This window comes from Lissotriton helveticus, chromosome 4_1 (assembly GCF_964261635.1).
Source record: "Lissotriton helveticus chromosome 4_1, aLisHel1.1, whole genome shotgun sequence".
Lineage (NCBI taxonomy): Eukaryota > Metazoa > Chordata > Amphibia > Caudata > Salamandridae > Lissotriton > Lissotriton helveticus.
In genome coordinates, this window is record NC_136063.1 from 397,923,191 (window position 1) to 397,941,351 (window position 18,161).

General features: G+C 43.1%; 1 protein-coding gene across 1 annotated transcript in view; it reads right to left on the reverse strand.

Annotated features, from left to right (window-relative positions):
• FZD6 (frizzled class receptor 6) overlaps positions 1-18,161 on the reverse strand; it is a 243,356-nt gene that overhangs the window by 23,680 nt on the left and 201,515 nt on the right. The window contains exon 3 of the mRNA XM_078686904.1: positions 4,759-4,955. Coding sequence (XP_078543030.1) covers positions 4,759-4,955 — 197 coding nt within the window. The remainder of the gene's footprint in view (positions 1-4,758; positions 4,956-18,161) is intronic.

Consider the following 18,161-nt stretch of genomic DNA (forward strand, 5'->3'; position numbering starts at 1 on the left):
AGGAGGGAATTTAATGGATGGCCGAAATTCAAGTGTAACCAGGACTTTTCTGACTCTACAGGAAGAAGTTTGCTGCTTCCCACAGGATCTCTATTTTGACTTCAGCTTCTCCTTTGGCCTCTTAAAACTGCAGCCATGCGTATGCGTTTCTGCAGTAATGTTATAGAACTGTAAATTCACAGGGATAAGAAATGACCATGCGTACCAAGTAACACCCCCTTAATCTAATGCGATAATGTGATTTAGTTGATCAAGGATCACAGAATCTGCACCAGATGAGACATTCTAATATGCCAAAATGAACCCTCTCATGACCAAAGGGGCGGGGAGGGGGGTGTTTTAACCAGACCTTTACACACCTTCTCTTAGCTGTACTTCAAGTCACACTGAAGATTTGATTTTAGACTATATCAGTATCACATCTATAATGATCTTGAGCTCCTCTCTCCTGTTTGGACGTAGGTGGAAGATCAGTCATCCACATAACGGTACATGCTTCATAGCAGGGTTTTCCTGTCTAACCCTGGTTAGCAACCTGAGTCATAGTCAACCCTGTAGGACTAGGAGTGTACGAACATAACATGTTAGAACTAACTGTTTGTCTGAATGTAATATTTTTTTTCTAAATTAAAGTCTAGGGTGAAACTATGGTCACTGTATGTCTCTTTTCCGAGCCAGCTAAATAGTATATTTCTCTCTGCCTGGTCGATGCTAGTAGAAAACGGGCTTACTTACTTGACATGGGAAGCAGAAATATGTAAATAAAAATAAAAAAATTAAAATAGCAGTCCTTTGCTTCCCGTCCTCAGCATTCGTGCACTGCCACAACTCATGGTCCAAGTGTCAGATTAACTCCTGCATAACAAACAGCTAAACTGCGATTTTTGTTTCTGTCTACACTGAAGTAGAAAGGGGGAGTATGGGCTGATGCTTCTATAAAAAAAAAAGGAAAATAAGGACTAGCAGTTCCAAGAGTCACTCCTGTGAATACTTGGACTTACCGGTACGAACAGCATTGCACCCTCAGACTAAAAAAAAACGGAATAGCACGAAGGAATTAAGCAATAAAGAAAGGCCTTATTACTGGCAGCTCAGTAAAACGCTTTCAGCAGCAGATCAAACTGGGCACAGGCACATAAGTCACATCCATGTTCAAAAGGCATGAGGAGCACCTATGGCTATAAAGCACCGTACAAATGTTTAAGACACTTGCACAGGGAGCTCATACACGATCTTAGATGCCTGTAGACATCCAAGTTGGTAATAGACAGACTGGACAATGCATTGTCAAAGGCCAAAAAAAACTATTCAAAATGGTTGCCGACAGTCAGAAAGGATACTTCGAAAGGAGAAACACAGACAAAAGACAGCAGCCCACTGATGCAGAAAAAGAAAAAAGTTGGGGTGAGGAAACAGGGCAGGACCACAAACAGTGGGCTTAAAGGGGGGAGAGCGGCACAAGTGATAACCTCCCGCAAATAAATGACAAGCATTTGCAATGTAAGAGGTCTCGCATTAACGAGAGTGTAAGCTACTGGCTTTTTTGGTTAAAGCGCTTATGCGGAGCTTTTACTTTAATGTCAGCCGCGTACCTTTCTTTAGATGCACCTTCTGTAAAGAAAGGGGCGCTGCCTCTATGAATGTGAAAGCGCTGCATGGGTGCTAGTAAACAAAATAAATAAGTGTGGACGCACTGCTAAAATAAATAAATGGACCGCCATTGGTAAAAATTAAAATAAAAGCGGGCAGTGTGCTGTGCGGTAGTGGGTGGAATAGGGGAAAAGCATTAAATAAAATAGTGCTCACCGACTTATAAAGCAGACCATGTAACAACACCCCTAAAAGGTCCAGTTGTTATGGGAGGTAAAAAATGCAGACAAAGAGGGACTAACAAGCCTAATAATGACTCAGAAGCCAGCGTTTGCGAAGGACAATGACACAAGCCACTTAAAAATATGGGCAGAGAGTGGGCGGGGTTTCAAAGACGTACTCCACTACTGCATGCCTTGCAGCAGCGCATGCGCTGCCCAAGCTCGACCTAAAAAGATATAAAGGAGGATAAAAGGAATAGAAAAAAAAGAGCAGAGGAGAGCGACAATAGGAAAAGAATAAATAAGGCAATACAAAAATGGGCAACTAAAATATTGTGTAACAAAAAATGTATATTTATCGAAAACATACATAAATACATTTTGACTTTTTTACCACTACATTTTAATGGTTTACTTTTTTGTAGAAGTAATTTCAAATAGAATCTATGGTAAAAGAGTTACTTTTAGCCATGGTCGCCATATTGCTTACTGAAGGACACTGTACTCAGATTTTAAGGACTACTACATTTCTGTTCATTCATGATGTGGTAGCAGCTTCTCTAGCTCTTCACATTCACGTTTCAAAGTCATCTTTTTGCAGCAAGACTTGGCCTGGCTCGCTTTTGCAGTTAGTTTCTCCACTCAAACATCTCAGCGCTCTCCTCTGCTGCCTCCTTTATGACCCATCGTTATTTCTACAGTTCCTCAATAAGTCCGAGATGTCCTTTACTTTTCTTAGGTCACATCACGCTGTGATGTCAATTTCGGCTCAAATGAAAGATCTCCTGAATAATGGTTTTAGCCCTACAGATCGGGGTGAATATGAGCACTTTCAGCCTGATATACTGAAATGGGTGTTTTTTTGCTAACCCAGATTGTGTGACATGAGTTGGGGGACAAACCGTTTCCAGGGCACTTTTTCAACGGGTGTTTTTCTTAATTATAGCTTACAAAATATAGACAGTCCCCAAGACAGGTAAATGTGTCCCCTCTCTTGGCTCCATTCAACTCTAGAGTCTATTTGATCCATCACTCTCTTGTTTTCACTTTCTCCTTTTTGCATGAGCATCCCCAACAGCATGGAGGAGACCTATCATGGACGCTCACTATTCTACTGCCAGCATCTCCCCTTGTGAAATATGTCCACCAAATTTCTCCCTGCCCTCATGACATCTGCCCCTCCCGCCACAGATATTCCTCATTTTAACTACCCCTCAGAACCTTTCCTCAGGGGTGGCTCCTCCGTTTGAGCGAAGGAGCATCGCTTCACTAAAATGGCCCCAGAGAGAAAAATAAAATGGTAATGAAGTTAATTATTACCATTTTATTTGTCTCCACCCTGTCCCGAACGGAGCATCAAGACGGGGGTGGGGCATCTGCTGAATGGCAAAAACAACAATTGATGGACAGAATGCAGAAAAATGTCATACATTCACCCCAGTACAGAGATCTGGGCCTAAATCCATCGTTTTTTTGCACTCCACACCACCCCAGGTCAGGCATGGCTATATGCAAATCAGCCTTGACCCTGTGCCTCATGGGAACAGTCCAGCCCGAACTGCCAATTCTGGCTGAAGATGGCTGATAGCCAGAAACCGGTCCTAGGATGTTTGATTCCGGTCCAGGGAAGACATGGCTTGGCAGTTCGGGCTGGACTGTTCCCATGAGGCACAGGGTCAAGACTGATTTGCATATGGCCATGTCTCAACTGGGGTGGCTTGGTGAGCAAAATAACGATGGATTAAACCCAGATCTGTGACTGGGGGTGAATGTTTTGCCATTGTGCAACATTCCGCCCATCATCTTGTGTGTTTTGCTGAATGGCAGCAGCAGAGAGAGCAGGCCACTTTCAGTTTAACCCCTTCGCCGCGGGTGTAATTCCCCCACGGCGCAGGGGTGGAGGTCGCAGTACTTGTGACGAGCCCAGCTCATCATGAGGCACAGTGGAGCTGTGCTCGTGACGAGCTGGGCTCGTCACAACTCCGCCCACTGATTGATTCTCCCGCGCAGGCGGGGAATCAATTACGTGTGGGCGGACTGCGACCGTTATGACGAGCCCAGCTCGTCATGAGCACAGCTCCACTGTGCCTCATGACGAGCTAACCCAACTGTCTTAAGACAGCCAGTTTAGAGAACGCCAATACCTCCAGAGCGCTGTGGAGCGTTGAGTGAGGCCGCCCCCACCAATTATAGTGCTGCTCTCATGCTGGAGAGAGCAGCGCTAGGAATGGTGAAGGGAGTTTGGAGCCTGCCTGCCTCAGGGAGGGAAGACCATGGTGGAGGAGGTCTCTCTCGCAGGTAAGTTGTTTATTTTAATTCGTTTTGTTTTTTTATAATGTCCCTCCCGTCCTATCACCCTCGGGACCCACTGCATTTTCGTAGGGCTTTCCAAAGTGCGCAGGATTTACAGATCACCCTTGGTGAGCAGCCATCACACCTGTGTTTGCTTCACTGCAGGTTCAGATCAGCCTTCTCGGTGGTACTTTTTGCTTCGCTAGGACACCTGAGCCCTGAAGGATATAATCACTCTTTCACAAAAGTGCCCTTTCAGCCTTGAATACTTTAAATATACAATACTGGTGAAATCCTCTTGAAAAGTGCATTCGGCATAGTATGTTGTATGTTACGGACTACACCAAATGTTAAGCAGCTATAGTTAAAATTCAGTCCTAAAGTATAACCAATCTGTGTTGTAGGGAAAGAGGAATTACCAGGGATTCAGATACTCTGATTTGGTTCTCCTCTCAGTCCTCCTATTGGGCCAGATTTTCAGCTGTTTTCAAGTAGCCGAAAACCTGAGTAAAAGTTATTTTAAATACATCTGTAATACTGATGGGCTGGCAACTAGTGTTTATGGCTTACTCACTGGAATTAAGAGGTTACTCATTGCGAAGACCTGCATGAGTTAACAATCAACAGCGAATTCCAAAAGTTACATATTGTCTACCTGTTGCATTCCAGCTCCTCGGGCCAGGATATGCCAAACGTCTCAATCAGCTGTTTGCAGTCCCAGTAAACTCTCTCGCAGAGACTCCGGCACGGCGGCACCACGCGCACCTTCTCTGTGCAGGCGGGCACAAACGCCGAGCAGAGGAACGTGTGCACTTCCGGCGAACAGTGAAGGTTCAGAAGAGGAAGGAAAGGCTGGGAGGAAAAAACATCGAGTTTAGCAAACAGTTACTCGGCCAGTCTCTCACTAGTGTAGAAAAGTGTTAATGATTCCACATTTACATTCAAAGTACATTGGACAATGTCAAACTATAATTCTATTTCACGTTCCACATAACAATGTTAAAATACGCACCTACTCTATGATACATTATTTGAATTTTTGTCGCGCCAGTACAAATAAATGTGACCGAATAACACGTTATTTAGAGGAACGGTATTAATAAACGCACCACGTGTTTATTACCGCGATGCAAAGGTGAATTTGCGTTTATTACCGCAGTACAGAAAAGCTGACACAAAAACACTTCGCGCTGCGTCACAGAGTCCATCCAACACTTCACAGGGTAAACAGCTCTGCATACCGTACAAGGTCTTCTCAATATTTTACCCTACTGCGTGAATGTAACCCTCTGCATCCTGGTTCTGGTTATAACCTTCTATTAAAACTAGTACACATGAAAAATACCATGGCATATATGGGTTGGCATAACCCATATATGCAGATGCACAGAGTATAATATGCTTTTTATAACTATTGCGGAGGGATGGGAAGGGCATTCTGACTCCTTCCAGGGTTCGCATCTCCTGAGTCTTGGCTCCTCCCCACACTCAGCAAAGGTAATAAATAGCATATTACACTCTGAGCCTCCACATGTTAATACATAGGTGCCAACATATCTTACGGCATATGTTGCTATGAAGAGACCAGCCTTTGGCAGTTGGTGCCCGCCCTGGGGAAGGTCTCACACATGCTCTCCCTACAGCCTCTCTGCTCCACCTGGCCATAGGTACTCCCTGGTGCAGTTCCAGAGCTCAACACCGCACACCAGCGCCCTGACCAGGGGGGCCGCTTACCGCAGCACCATGGAGGCCAAGTATCCAGATAATGCTAGATTGTTCTAATATGGCATCACTAGAATCAGGTTTATTCAATGCATCGAATAATTACAAAGATGATTATCAATACATAGAAGAAACATTTGGGAAAGATTCAATTGTATTATGCTTTATAGATAGGACATCAAATATGATTACAGTTGTACAGTACAGATTTGTGTTGCTTGCTTTATTATAAAGCTTTTTTTAGTGGTGATAGAGGGAGTATACCTAACACGGGTTATGTGCCAAGAGAAAGGAGTAGAATAATGACATTTGAAAACAGATAAGGGAATTTAAATAATAATGTCCCCACTTGCACTGATGTGGCAGAAAGATAAAATGTTGTTTTGGGGTTAAAGAAATCACGAGTTTCCGACCTACATGAGGTGGACACTTGATCAAGGATCGAGGGCGGTGTTAGTGCTGCTCGATCTTTCAGCAGCATTTGACACCGTCTCTCACCCGATCCTCTTAAAACGACTGAAATCCATTGGAATCCAGGGCCAGTTCTTAAATGGATCGCATCATTTCTTTCTGGCCAAAAACAACAGGTTCATACTCCTCCCTACACCTCCACTACAAGGCCACTTAAATGGGGTGTCCCGCAGGGTTCCTCATTGAGTCCGCTTCTTTTCAATGTTTATTTTACTCCTCATGCTGAAATGATATCCCAGTTGGGTATTAAATCAACATCTTACGCTGATGATATCCAGCTCCTTTTTACCTATAAAGAGGTTTCCCTCTCCACCTTTATCCCCTTAAGTCATGCCTCAGGAATATTGCTACATGGATGGATCTCAATTTTCTTAGACTCAATGCAGGAAAGACTGAGGTCTTGTTTTTCAATCAACCTTCCCCTCTAGCTTCTAATCTTTGGTGGCCGGAAGATCTGAGTCTTGCCCCTCTCCCGAAGGAATCGGTGAGAAACTTAGGTGTCAGGTGGGACAATCGCCTGTCCTTTGATAATCAAGTTCATTCAGTTTCCGCAGCATGTTTCTGCAAAATTAAAATGATAAAAAAGTTATTTAACTATCTGCCCAGCAATACCCGTAAATCCATAGTTGATGCGCTTATAACATCGCACTTGGACTATGCAAATGGACTTCTTTTGGGCTTAAAAGCTGGACTGTGACACAGACTTCAGATAGTCCAAAATGCCACTGCCCGTCTGGTCGGCGGCATTTCACTTAAACAACACAACTCCCCCCACTTGCGGAACCTACATTGGCTCCCCATTATTAAAAGAATCGATTTTAAAGCCATGACCTTGGCATATCGGGCCAATCAAGGCTCAGGATCAGCCTACTTAATTTCTAGTCTCCGTCCTTACAGCCATTCTAGAGCTCTTCGCTCTAACACTAAACTGCTGCTGGTCACGCCTAGATTTAAAAAAGCACGAGCTGGAGGCAAAACCTTCCAGGTGTGTGCCACCATTCGCTGGAACAAATTGCCGCTCTACCTCCATAGGTCTCCGACGGAACTTTAATTTCGCAGATCCCTTAAAACTTTCTTGTTTAGTTAGGTTGATCCTGCCTGGGATTTACAGCTGCGCTGTTCATTAGCGCCGGGACACCCCTTTGGGGTAGCTGTGCGCTTTAGAAAATACACAAATAAATAAATAAAATAAACACATGGAGGCTGATGGAATGCATTAATTACATACATGTCACCCACCAGACTGCTGCAAAAGGTGATAAGTATGTGTGTGACTTACACAGCAGCAACAAAATCGGGGAAAGAGCCAGAGTAAGAGGGTGGGAGAGTTTAGTTTATAAGTTAACGCATTTGGAATCATACCTCGTTATCTTCATGCCAATATTAATAGAATGTCTCTGTAATATGTAATACAGTGCAAGAACTGTGCAAGTTAAGAATTGACTGTCAGCTGTAAAGCATTAGTACTTGTAAAATGTATGAAAAACTGAATTCCAATATAATAATGTACCAAATGAACTCATGATCATACGTGGCTCAATAAAAAATAACAAAAACATTACAGTGCGTTTTAAAATATAAAGTTTGTGCGTGACTTGAATAACACTCCTCAAAGTAAAAAATACAAGATATCTACTGCTTCCTATCTAGAATGTTAACGTTTATAGGATTCACAAAGAATTCCATACGTATTCCAGGCAAACTACACTAGTAATAGAATTTAAAATGCATTGAAAATCCCCAAATTTACACATACAGAATTTCCAACCAGTAGATAATGCAGAAATGTTGCCTGTGAATGGAAAAATGCCTACATCAGGCAGCAGGCTTCCATGCCTGCATTTGTATTCACTGCATACTACCATTTTTGCGGTCTCACTACAGACAGCTCCACCGGTCTGTTGGGAGATTGCATTGTATAACGTACTCCCCAGAGCCAATCCTTGCTCAAGACACCGTTTGGTATTCGTGCGCTGTATACATTTATAACATAACAAGATTGCATGGATTTCATTTAATTTTCAGTTGCTTTGCTCCCAATCGTCGCTGTGCCCCTTTTATGCGTTTGACTCATCCACATTATGGTTTCACCATTAGTAGCTTTGCCATTCTTCCTGCCTCCAAATGAAGCACTACAAACAGAGCCACACAACCACAACACCATTTTTCTGCCTTTCAGTGCCATCTACTGGTCACTAGAAAAACTGCAGCACGAATGTTGAGGAGACAACATTGATCTTGACAGACTACTAAAAACACAATGCCAAATTGTTCTCGCTTGAACATATAGGTAAGCGAGACTGAGTGCTATTTGCAATGCTTGTTTTTTTCCGCAGCTGGTGTCTGCTCCCCTTGATGCCTGCAGTTAATCTTCACAAGGTGGAGTCTGCCACTCTGCAAATAAGTTACCATCCCATTTCAGGTCTTAGTAACAGATCAATGGGTTATGGCCACAATTGTAGTCACAACCTACTGACAGATTGCATACACACTTGAAATGGAGAGGAGGATGCCCATTACACATCTCCTTCCCTTTGAGCGTCAATATGGGTGTCACAGTGTATTCTACACGTCGGTAAAAATCACATGGTTAAGTCCAAAGTGGCATGTATTTTTGCAGCTGCAAAGCCCGTGATTTTGCAAACTGCAGGCTTTGCAAAAGCAAAAATGCTTCCAATAGCTGGCTCATACTCCGCCCAAAGGTAGCGCCAGCCGCCTTAATGTTTTCTTTAAATCCAGACTTAGAGAGGCACGGGATGTGGACGCTGCAGATGTTCAGGATTAGAAAGTGAGTGCTTCGATCAATCATTTTAGAGAAATCAAGCAAGTGCAAATGTTCTGAAAACTAGAAAATAAGAGCAACACACTGTAAGCCTTTAATAACTACTCTAACTACATAATTGTATGTATGTATAGGCATTTATATAGCGCACTACTTACCCATAGGGTCCCAAGGCGCTTTGACCGCTGCGAAACCCTTCCTGGCTTCCCTGAGAGATGGTCCCTTAATGGGTATCTCCAGGGTGAGACCAGGCATCCCCGGCGGTCTGGTGGGGCCGTTAGTGAAGATGAGGCAAGCTAATGCCCAGAGTTGCCGAGTGTGAACGCTGATCAGAGTGGGCACCGAGGCGAGAGAATTATCGAGTCCGCTGACCCTGGTCCCGAAACCTGCCGCGCCGGGAATCGAACCCTGGTCCCGGGCCGTCCTCTGCTCTCGGGTCTGCCGCCTCTAACCAGTGAGCCACACTACTTCACCTTCGTGGTTGCAGCGATGAGAACGTTTAGAACAGCGTACCCTGATGAAGAGCACTTGATGCTCGAAATGCATTGGTCTTTGAATAAACGCTGTTTTTGGAAGAACCCTTTGCCTTTGTCGTGCTTATGCAAGAGGTCCGGATGGGCACAGCATTCGTATTAGAAATTTGAAAATTGCAACAAAATCCCGTGTGTGGAGTGACATAAAGCATGTACTAAAGTGGATTATGGATTTATCAGAGACTGACAAAAGAATGGCTAATAATGTTTAAAAAGTAATTTAAGGTGCTAAAAGCAACTGCCAGAGAGGCTCAGCAACTGTGCGGTGGGTGCGGGCAATGATTTTGCCCCTTTACCTGCTTGTTCACTGGTGCCCTAGGGTTTAGGCACTTACCCAACCTGCACGCAAACGAGGAACATGAATAGTTCCTAGTGGAAAAAATGGAAAAACGGAGTAATATGGAGTGCTCCCCAAAACCCCCCTATGTAGTCTTATAACTGAACATGCCTCTTCAGTTACTGATGAGCTTAGGTACTCAAGTTATCAGCATACAGGAACTCAAGTCACCGGTCCATTTTTACATTAATTCACTTTTCACACACACAAAATCAACAAAAATTAAAAGAAAAATTAAAAGAAAGTAGAAAAACATGTCAGGCACGAATGTGCTGGCAATTAAGGCTAAGTAAACAATTAAAAATAGCAGCAGGCAGCCATTCAGAATGGTATTTTGAATAGTGATTAAGAGCTTTAGTACTTCGAGATGGCTCACAAGTTGCTTTTAAATGTGGCGGTTACATTGGAACAGTCAGATAATGATCACCTATGGCAGATACCCTTCCAGATAGCCACTCTGAGCAGAAGCAGTGGTCCTGTAGGAAGAGATGGTGCACTACAGATGAAATGAGCTGTAAACGAGCAGCCGCTAGCACTGTCTATGGAGCTGCCTGGGGCCTAAAACAGATATTAAAAAAAAAAATAGCGGAAAGAAGTAAGGGAAATCAGTAAAAGGAGAAAATGTGAAACTAAAGTTACTCTCGCACAAACAAGCCTTGGCAAACAAGCACACTCAATTTCAGGCTGAAGTGCACATGTGTTCAAACAAAATGCAGACACTTAGAGGCCGAGAGAGTCAACGACTTATTGCCCAATGCTATATGCTGTCATGTGATGGGAATGCCACTGAAGCAGACAAATGGCTGAAGAATGCTGACCCAAAGTTACTCTATAGACACTATATAGCAACATTTTAAGGAATTTTTTGTATTACATGAGCCTGGCAAACTGCTAAAGGTGCCATGTCAGATATGAAAAAGGACTTTAATACACACACCGCTAAATGGGCCACAAAAATAAGTACCACGGCACAACACTACATGCCTGCACAAGGTTTAAGAAGACAATATCAAATTAAAGTCTATGAAACAAAATCGTATGGAGAACACAACACAATCAAACACAACACATTTATTGCCACAAATAAACGTTCACTTCCAGGGGGAAATGTCCGGAATCATAAGTACTACAGGTTTTTACCCACAGCACCGGAGGGGGGTGTCTCAGGGGCACCAGAGAGCAGCTGCTCAGAAGGGGGCTCTGTCTGCTTGTGGAAAGGGGTAGCGGCCAAGGTAAGAGGTCTGGGGAACGGACTGGCACTTGAAAGGCTCTGTATGAACGGTGTGTTTTGTGCCGAAGGCAAACACTGCGGCCATTCACCGAGCCCGACTATCACAACGGCATACACCCACTGAGCCCCGAACAACAAGCAGAGTCCTGTGCGACTAACCTGCAGGCCAGCCGCACAAGTAAAGCTGGGGGTAATCTAAACTAACGAGGCACTTACTTTGTCTTAAAAGAGGAGGGTTGGGAATATTCTGGACCTTTTTTCAACAATTACTGTAAATGGGAGGGGTGGACATCGGCGTGGCCCTCCCCAGCTTCCTTCCGCACACCTCCTATTAGCAGCTGGAAAAGATCCAGAATTGTCAGGGTTTTTCTATATTTGTGCACAAAATGCTCTTTTATGTGAATTTCCCGTGCAAAGTTAAAGCGTTTTTAAGAACACCAGTCACTGATTCACAATGTCACTGTTCTAGCTTCCAAATGTTGGTAGCATGTAGGCGCTGTGCCCATCTTTGCCGTCACACTACTGATAGCAATGACCACAAGGTAAATTTATGGTGCCTATGGGTGATTGAAGATAAAAAATATTTTAAAAAACGTACATGATCATACCCAAAACCAACACACGAGAGTGCAACTACTCAGGGGCTTATAGTCAAACACAGCGGCTCTGGGACTAACACACCCTCTCTAGAGGGAGGTGGTCAGCCATTCCAAGGGCTACAGCAAGTCGTACCAGGACGTACAAACCCTGGCGTGGTTAGTAAAAGGAAAATTAAAAAAACATGCAAAAACTTTTTTCTTTTTCATAGCGGGTGAAACAACACGGTGGCCGGGACGCAGAGGTGACACAGCGGACTGGGGTGACATAAGCTACACAAAGGGGCGTGGGAGGGGCCTAAGGTATGGATAGAGAGCAAAGAAGAGCAATAAGGAGAGGAGCAACGGCCAACAAAAGATAAGAGTAGTGCATAGCTGACGGGGAGAACCACATGAAAGCAATGTAGGAGGAAGGGGGAGAAGCATGCCGGTGAGAGAGAGAGAGAGGAACACCGGAGCAGGGTAGGTGGGGAAGGAGAGAGGTATATGAGGGACACAGCTGGAAAACACATGCACTCTCGAGGAGTGCTTAAAAAATGGTAGCACCTGAAAAGGGAGCAGTGGAATGACAAGAAATGCCTCCATGCTCTATGGGAGGGACAAACACAAGAAGAGGAAGAAAAGCCGGAAAGCCTAAACGCGCTAACAAATAAGCAAGCAAGAAAACGTGGGTAACAATGAAGCCAGCCAATGGTAAGCAATGGGCGAACATTAAGCCCACTGTAAGCTACAATACGTCTCGCAAAAGACAGTGCATGTACGGTCTAGTAACGAAGACCAAAAAATGTATTTCCATTGTACCGCTCAATCGAGCATTACAATTGAAATACAATTTGGGGACTTCGTGTCAACGTTATTTGTGTGAAATCTGTACATTAAGGGTACCCCCATCTTTGTTTTGTCCTTACAGTGCCTACCTCTCCCTGAGCAGCTGATGTAGCATATCATTTTAGATACTAATCCCTCTTCCCCTTACTCACGTACTGTAGGGCCTTCTGGGGGAGATGGATACGTCATCATGTAAGATTTCATGGAGAGCATCAGCCTGTAACAGGCTCTTCTAGGGCACTGTACAGCACCCACTCTTTAAATAATCCGAGGCTAACAAATCTCTCATTAGGAAGCCAGTCCTTAAAGGTATGCAGGTTAATGTTTTCCGCTGTTTATGAAGCTAATCTCAGATTCTATTTTTAATCAGAGTACAGCTTGAAATTTTAAGAGGAGAGAGAATGTCTTTCATGTTCTGAAATGTTAGCCATCCTATGCCATGCCATGCCATCCCAATCAGCCGCCATGTTTATGTCGGCCTCTCCTGACATGAGCTTACTAGAGATACATGACTCCAGTGACAGGGAACGCGCTGGTCCTTCCTCGTGGCCGCATATGGTGCTCTGATGGGACACGCACCAGAATGATACACAGTATGTTGAGCTGCCAAGTAATTCCGCGACGAGTGAGGCAGCTGAACCTAGCCTGTTTTCCAGACCAAATCAATGACAAACCACATAGAACATAGCCCATCAAAAAGTTGTTGTGCAGGATGAATCTGTGTAAGGCGACCATCTGTACAAAGGATCTCCTACCAAACATACAGAGGGGCAGTCTGATCCCCTCCTGCACCTGCATCTCTAGATGCACTAGAGCCATCTCGCACTTAAGTCAATAAAGGAGCGATAAGGGGGGCGTGGCTTGCGCGCCGCTTCAGTATGGCGGTTTGCGCTTGAGCTCTGCGGCGAGAGGTGCCCGTCGGGCTATTTTCTCCGTTCCCGGACTGCCCCTGTGTGCGGAAACGGCAGCCTTCAGCAGCGGAACATGCAGAGAGCGGGTTCAAGATGTTTTCCTGATGTTTTGGTCACCGGCTGCATGATTTCGGTCTCACGCTCCTGAGACGCTAATTTTCCTCACGGACAGCCGCCATTTTCCTGCTCCTGACGCACTTGGCATTTTCTCCTCAGGAATGCCGTTTTGGATACATTCTTGCAGGTCGTGGGGTTGTCCAGGGAGTTCCTGCTCTGATGCCTGCAATTGGTAACATTTTTTTCCTTTTTTTCCTTTTTTTTCTGTTATTTTCTTGCTGCTTGGCTGGCACTTCAATTGCCCACGCGCTGTTTTCTCTCAGTGCAGTTATCTCATACAGGTGTGGATCTTTTTCCTACGAACTCTTTGCTGTGCCCTCCTGCTCTAATTGTAGCTATATAACTCGTTAGCTACCTGCCTGCCCTGCATATAAGTCCGCCGCTATTCTCTTATTTGCGCCCATTGAGCTCAGTGTGCTATATATCTAGTTTTTGGGCAACAGTTTGCGCAGTTTTTGCTCTCCTCTTTCCTTTAAGTGGTTATATATTTTTTTTCTTCGAGGTTACTCCTTCATGGCTGCAAATATGGGTCGTTCCTCGAATAACAAAGACTCTAAAGATGTTGGCACGTCGCTGAAAAGACTTAGGTCGGTGTCTCCTACGCCTGAGTCTGCTCAGTCAGATACTACTTCCACGCTGGACACCATATTAGCGCGCCTTAATGAAGTGCATGATATTGCGCAGTCAACAAAAACTAATACAGATTTACTGCAAGTGGAGGTGTCTGCTATCAGGATTGACTTTAAAGCCCTCTCTCTTCGTGTATCTGCTACGGAATCACGAATCAGTTCTGCAGAGGATGGTATGCACAAACACTCCAGATCCCTCAACCACTTGGAGCGCTCAATGGCGGCATTGCGCAGAGATCTCACTGAGCAGGAGGATCGTAATCGTAGATCTAACCTACGCATTTTTGGCCTGCCGGAAGACTCTGAGAAATCATCTTCATCTATGATAGAGTTCTTATCTCATTGGATTCCGGACACCTTACAAATCTCATTCCATAGAGAGTTTGAGATCGAAAGAGCACATCGTGTTCCAACATTTCGGTCTAAGATGGCAACCCAGCCAAGAGCAATCATTTTTAAGCCATTGCGGCATCAGCATACTGAACAGATTCTTGCTCATATGCGCAAAGCTAAACAAGTTATTTGGGATGGTCATCGTATCTCAATCTCTCAGGACTTTGCCAGAGATACGGTCATAAGAAGAAAGGGCTTCCTCAATCTTCGGAAACGTCTTTCTGAAATGGACATTCCCTTTTCATTTTCTGGACCATCGAAGTTCCGCATTACTTATAAAGGACGTTCTAGAATTTTCGATGAACCGGCAGATTTATCTACATTCCTGGACAACCAGTTGGAGATAGAGATGGAGATTCAGAAAGCGACTTCGCAGTCTTCTGGTGCCTCGGGCACTTGATCGGTCTTCTTTTTTCTGGATCTATTTTTTGTCTGCCTGGATCTTTTCTTTCTCAGGTTGAGATTTTCTGTTGGTTTTTAACTTCCAAGGCTGTTTGATAGACTGTTCCTGTTCTTCTGGTGTCCATTCGGTTTTCTGTTCTATCCTTCTTTGTTCTTCTATTTTACTCCGCTTCTATTCATTTCTCCTTTCTTTTTTCTTACCTTTTTTCTTTTTTCAAAGTCATGCTCTTTACCTTGTCTGTAGCTCTTCTTGTCTTTACTTTCGGTCACTGTTTATTTCAAGTCACTTCTCTCTTTTCTTGACGCTTGTCTCTTAATAGTTACCTTGTTTCTTCTCATATGTGTCGTTTTGTTATCTTTCTTTTTTCTTTCTATTTTTGCTATCTTTCTTCCTTTCCTATCTATTTCCACCTCAGCTATATATTGTTACTATATACAGTTATAGTTTGTTCAATGACTATGTTTCTATTTTTAGAATATGCATATTGATCGTTCTGCAAGCATCTACTGTTCATAAGTTACCTCATGCGTTTGTTGTTTCCAATCAGTTGTTCTGATAGTATTCATTATTATAGATATGTCTCTTGATATTAGACTGCTACCTATATGTGTTTATACAATTTTCTTAGTTACATTATGCCTATTTACATTATTTAGCTGCTTTGCGTTGCTACTTTTGTCTGTTACCAATCCCTATTTTACTGTTATCAGTTTGATATATTTTGCTTTTGGTCACTGTTTATTTCAAGTCTCTTTTCTCCTTTCTTGACGCTTATATCTTCATAGTTACCTTGTTTCTTCTCATATGTGTCGTTTTCTATATTTCTTTTTCTTTTTATGCCGCTATCTTTCTTCTTTTCTTTTCTATCTAGTTCCACTTCGGAGATATTTTGTTCTTATATACAGTTCTAGTTTGTTCATTAACTATGTTTCTATTTTTAGGATATGCATATTGATCGTCATGCCTTTATCTACTGTTCATGAGTTACCTCATGCTTTTGTTGTGTCTAATCAGTTTTTCTGACAGTATTCATTTCTATAGATATGTCTCTTGATATTAGACTGCTAAATATACGTGATTATACAATTTTCTTAGTTACATTAGGCCTATTTACATTATCTAGCTGCTTTGTGGTGCTACTTTTGTATGTTACCAATTCCTATGTTACTGCTATCAGCTTGATATATTTTGGGGCTAGTGCTATCAATTAATTTTCCTCCTGGTACGGGTTCCTTACTCACCCTTTTCCACGTTCTCCCTAGTATGATGCTGGTCTTTTTTAGGCCTCCCCTCCTGTTTCCTCTCTCCTTCCTTTCTTTTCTCTTTTCTTCTTCTCTTCTTTCCTCTTTGTCTTGGTTTCCCCACATGGCTTCTCCCTACGTGTTTTTTAGGATTGAAGATTGGTTCCTTGGTTGTATGTGGTTGCTTCTTTTTTTGTCATCCATGTCGTCTTTTCTTTATCATTATGTATTTCCATGCCGGGTTTAAATGTTCTATCCCTTAATGTTAAAGGTTTGAATCATCCAGTGAAGAGGTCCAAAGTCTTAGATTATTGCAAATCTTTGTCTTCTGACCTGGTTCTTTTTCAAGAGACCAAGGTCACAAGCAGAGAGGCATTGTTTTTGAAGAAGGAATGGGTTTCGGATGTCTGCTGTTCTGATGCCTCTGGCAAACGGAATGGGGTTATTACATTAGTTTCAAGAAATACTGGTTTATCTATACTTTCTTCTGATCATGATTCTGAGGGTCGCTGTCTATTATCTAAATTGTCGGATGGACAACATGAACTATACGTGATGAATCTCTATGCTCCCAACGTTGATGATCCGACCTTTTGGAAATCGGTTACCAAAAAATTAAATTATACCCCGCACTCTGGCAATCTTATTGTAGGCGGAGATTTTAATTTACCAATGGACCCTCTTTTAGACAGGAACTCTGCATTTAAGTTTCGTCCTCCTAAATCTCACAAACAAATGCTTAATATGTGTTCCTTTACTCATCTTCAGGATTTATGGCGTCTCCATAATCCCACTGGTAGCGATTTTTCTTTCTTCTCTTCGCCTCATTCTTCCTTCTCTCGTATTGACTATCTCCTGGTTCATTCTTCTCTTGTTTCCACCTCTTCTTCTCCGCTTATACATCCTATTTTGATTTCTGATCACGCTGCGGTCACTTTCACTCTGTCCTCCTTTGCCCCTCAATCGCGCGCTCGTTCATGGAGATTGAATACCGAAGTTTTGCATGATGCTTCTCAGGTTGATGAGTTTTCTAAAGCTATAGCTACTTTTTTTCATGAAAATGAAGGCCCTGTCTCTTCCCCAATCGTTCTATGGGATTCATTTAAATGCACTTTCCGTGGTCAAGTGATTAAATGTATGTCCAAACGGAATTCTGATATTAAAGAGGAGCTTATAGATTTATCATCTCAAATTAAAACTCTGGAAGCCACCTTTAGACAATCTAAGGATTTATCTTGTTTACAGCTTATAAAACAACTAAAGTACAAATATAATACTATTGTTACTAAAAGAGCTCATATTGGCGTACAAGCACAGAAATCCAAGAAGTTGTTGTTAAAAAATCGTGCTGGGAAGATTTTGGCTGCTACATTAAAATTTCAGGATTTCTCTTTTAAGTCCTCGCAAATCTCGTTTATCACGGACCACACGGGTTCTAAAAAATTCCAAACAGGAGAAATACTTGAAGTGTTTCGTGACTTTTATAATAAACTGTATACTCCTTCTAATGATTCCTCTTTTGACCGGTGTCAGGCTTTTTTTAGATTCGGTCCCGATTCAGTCGGTCTCTGATGATGATCGCACCTTTTTAAATAAGCCTATTTCCCCCGAGGAAATTGTTTCTGCAATTAAAGCTACTCGTTCTGGAAAGGCTCCAGGCCCTGATGGTTATCCAATTTTATTTTACAAAACTTTTCTCCCTACACTTGTTCCCAAATTACAATCTCTCTTTGACTCTTTTGTTAAGGATGGGTCGGTTTCGGGTACGGCTGCTGAAGTTACTATAGTAGTGATCCCGAAAGAAGGGAAAGACCATTCAGATCCCAAAAACTTCCGTCCTATTTCTCTCCTCAACATGGAAGCT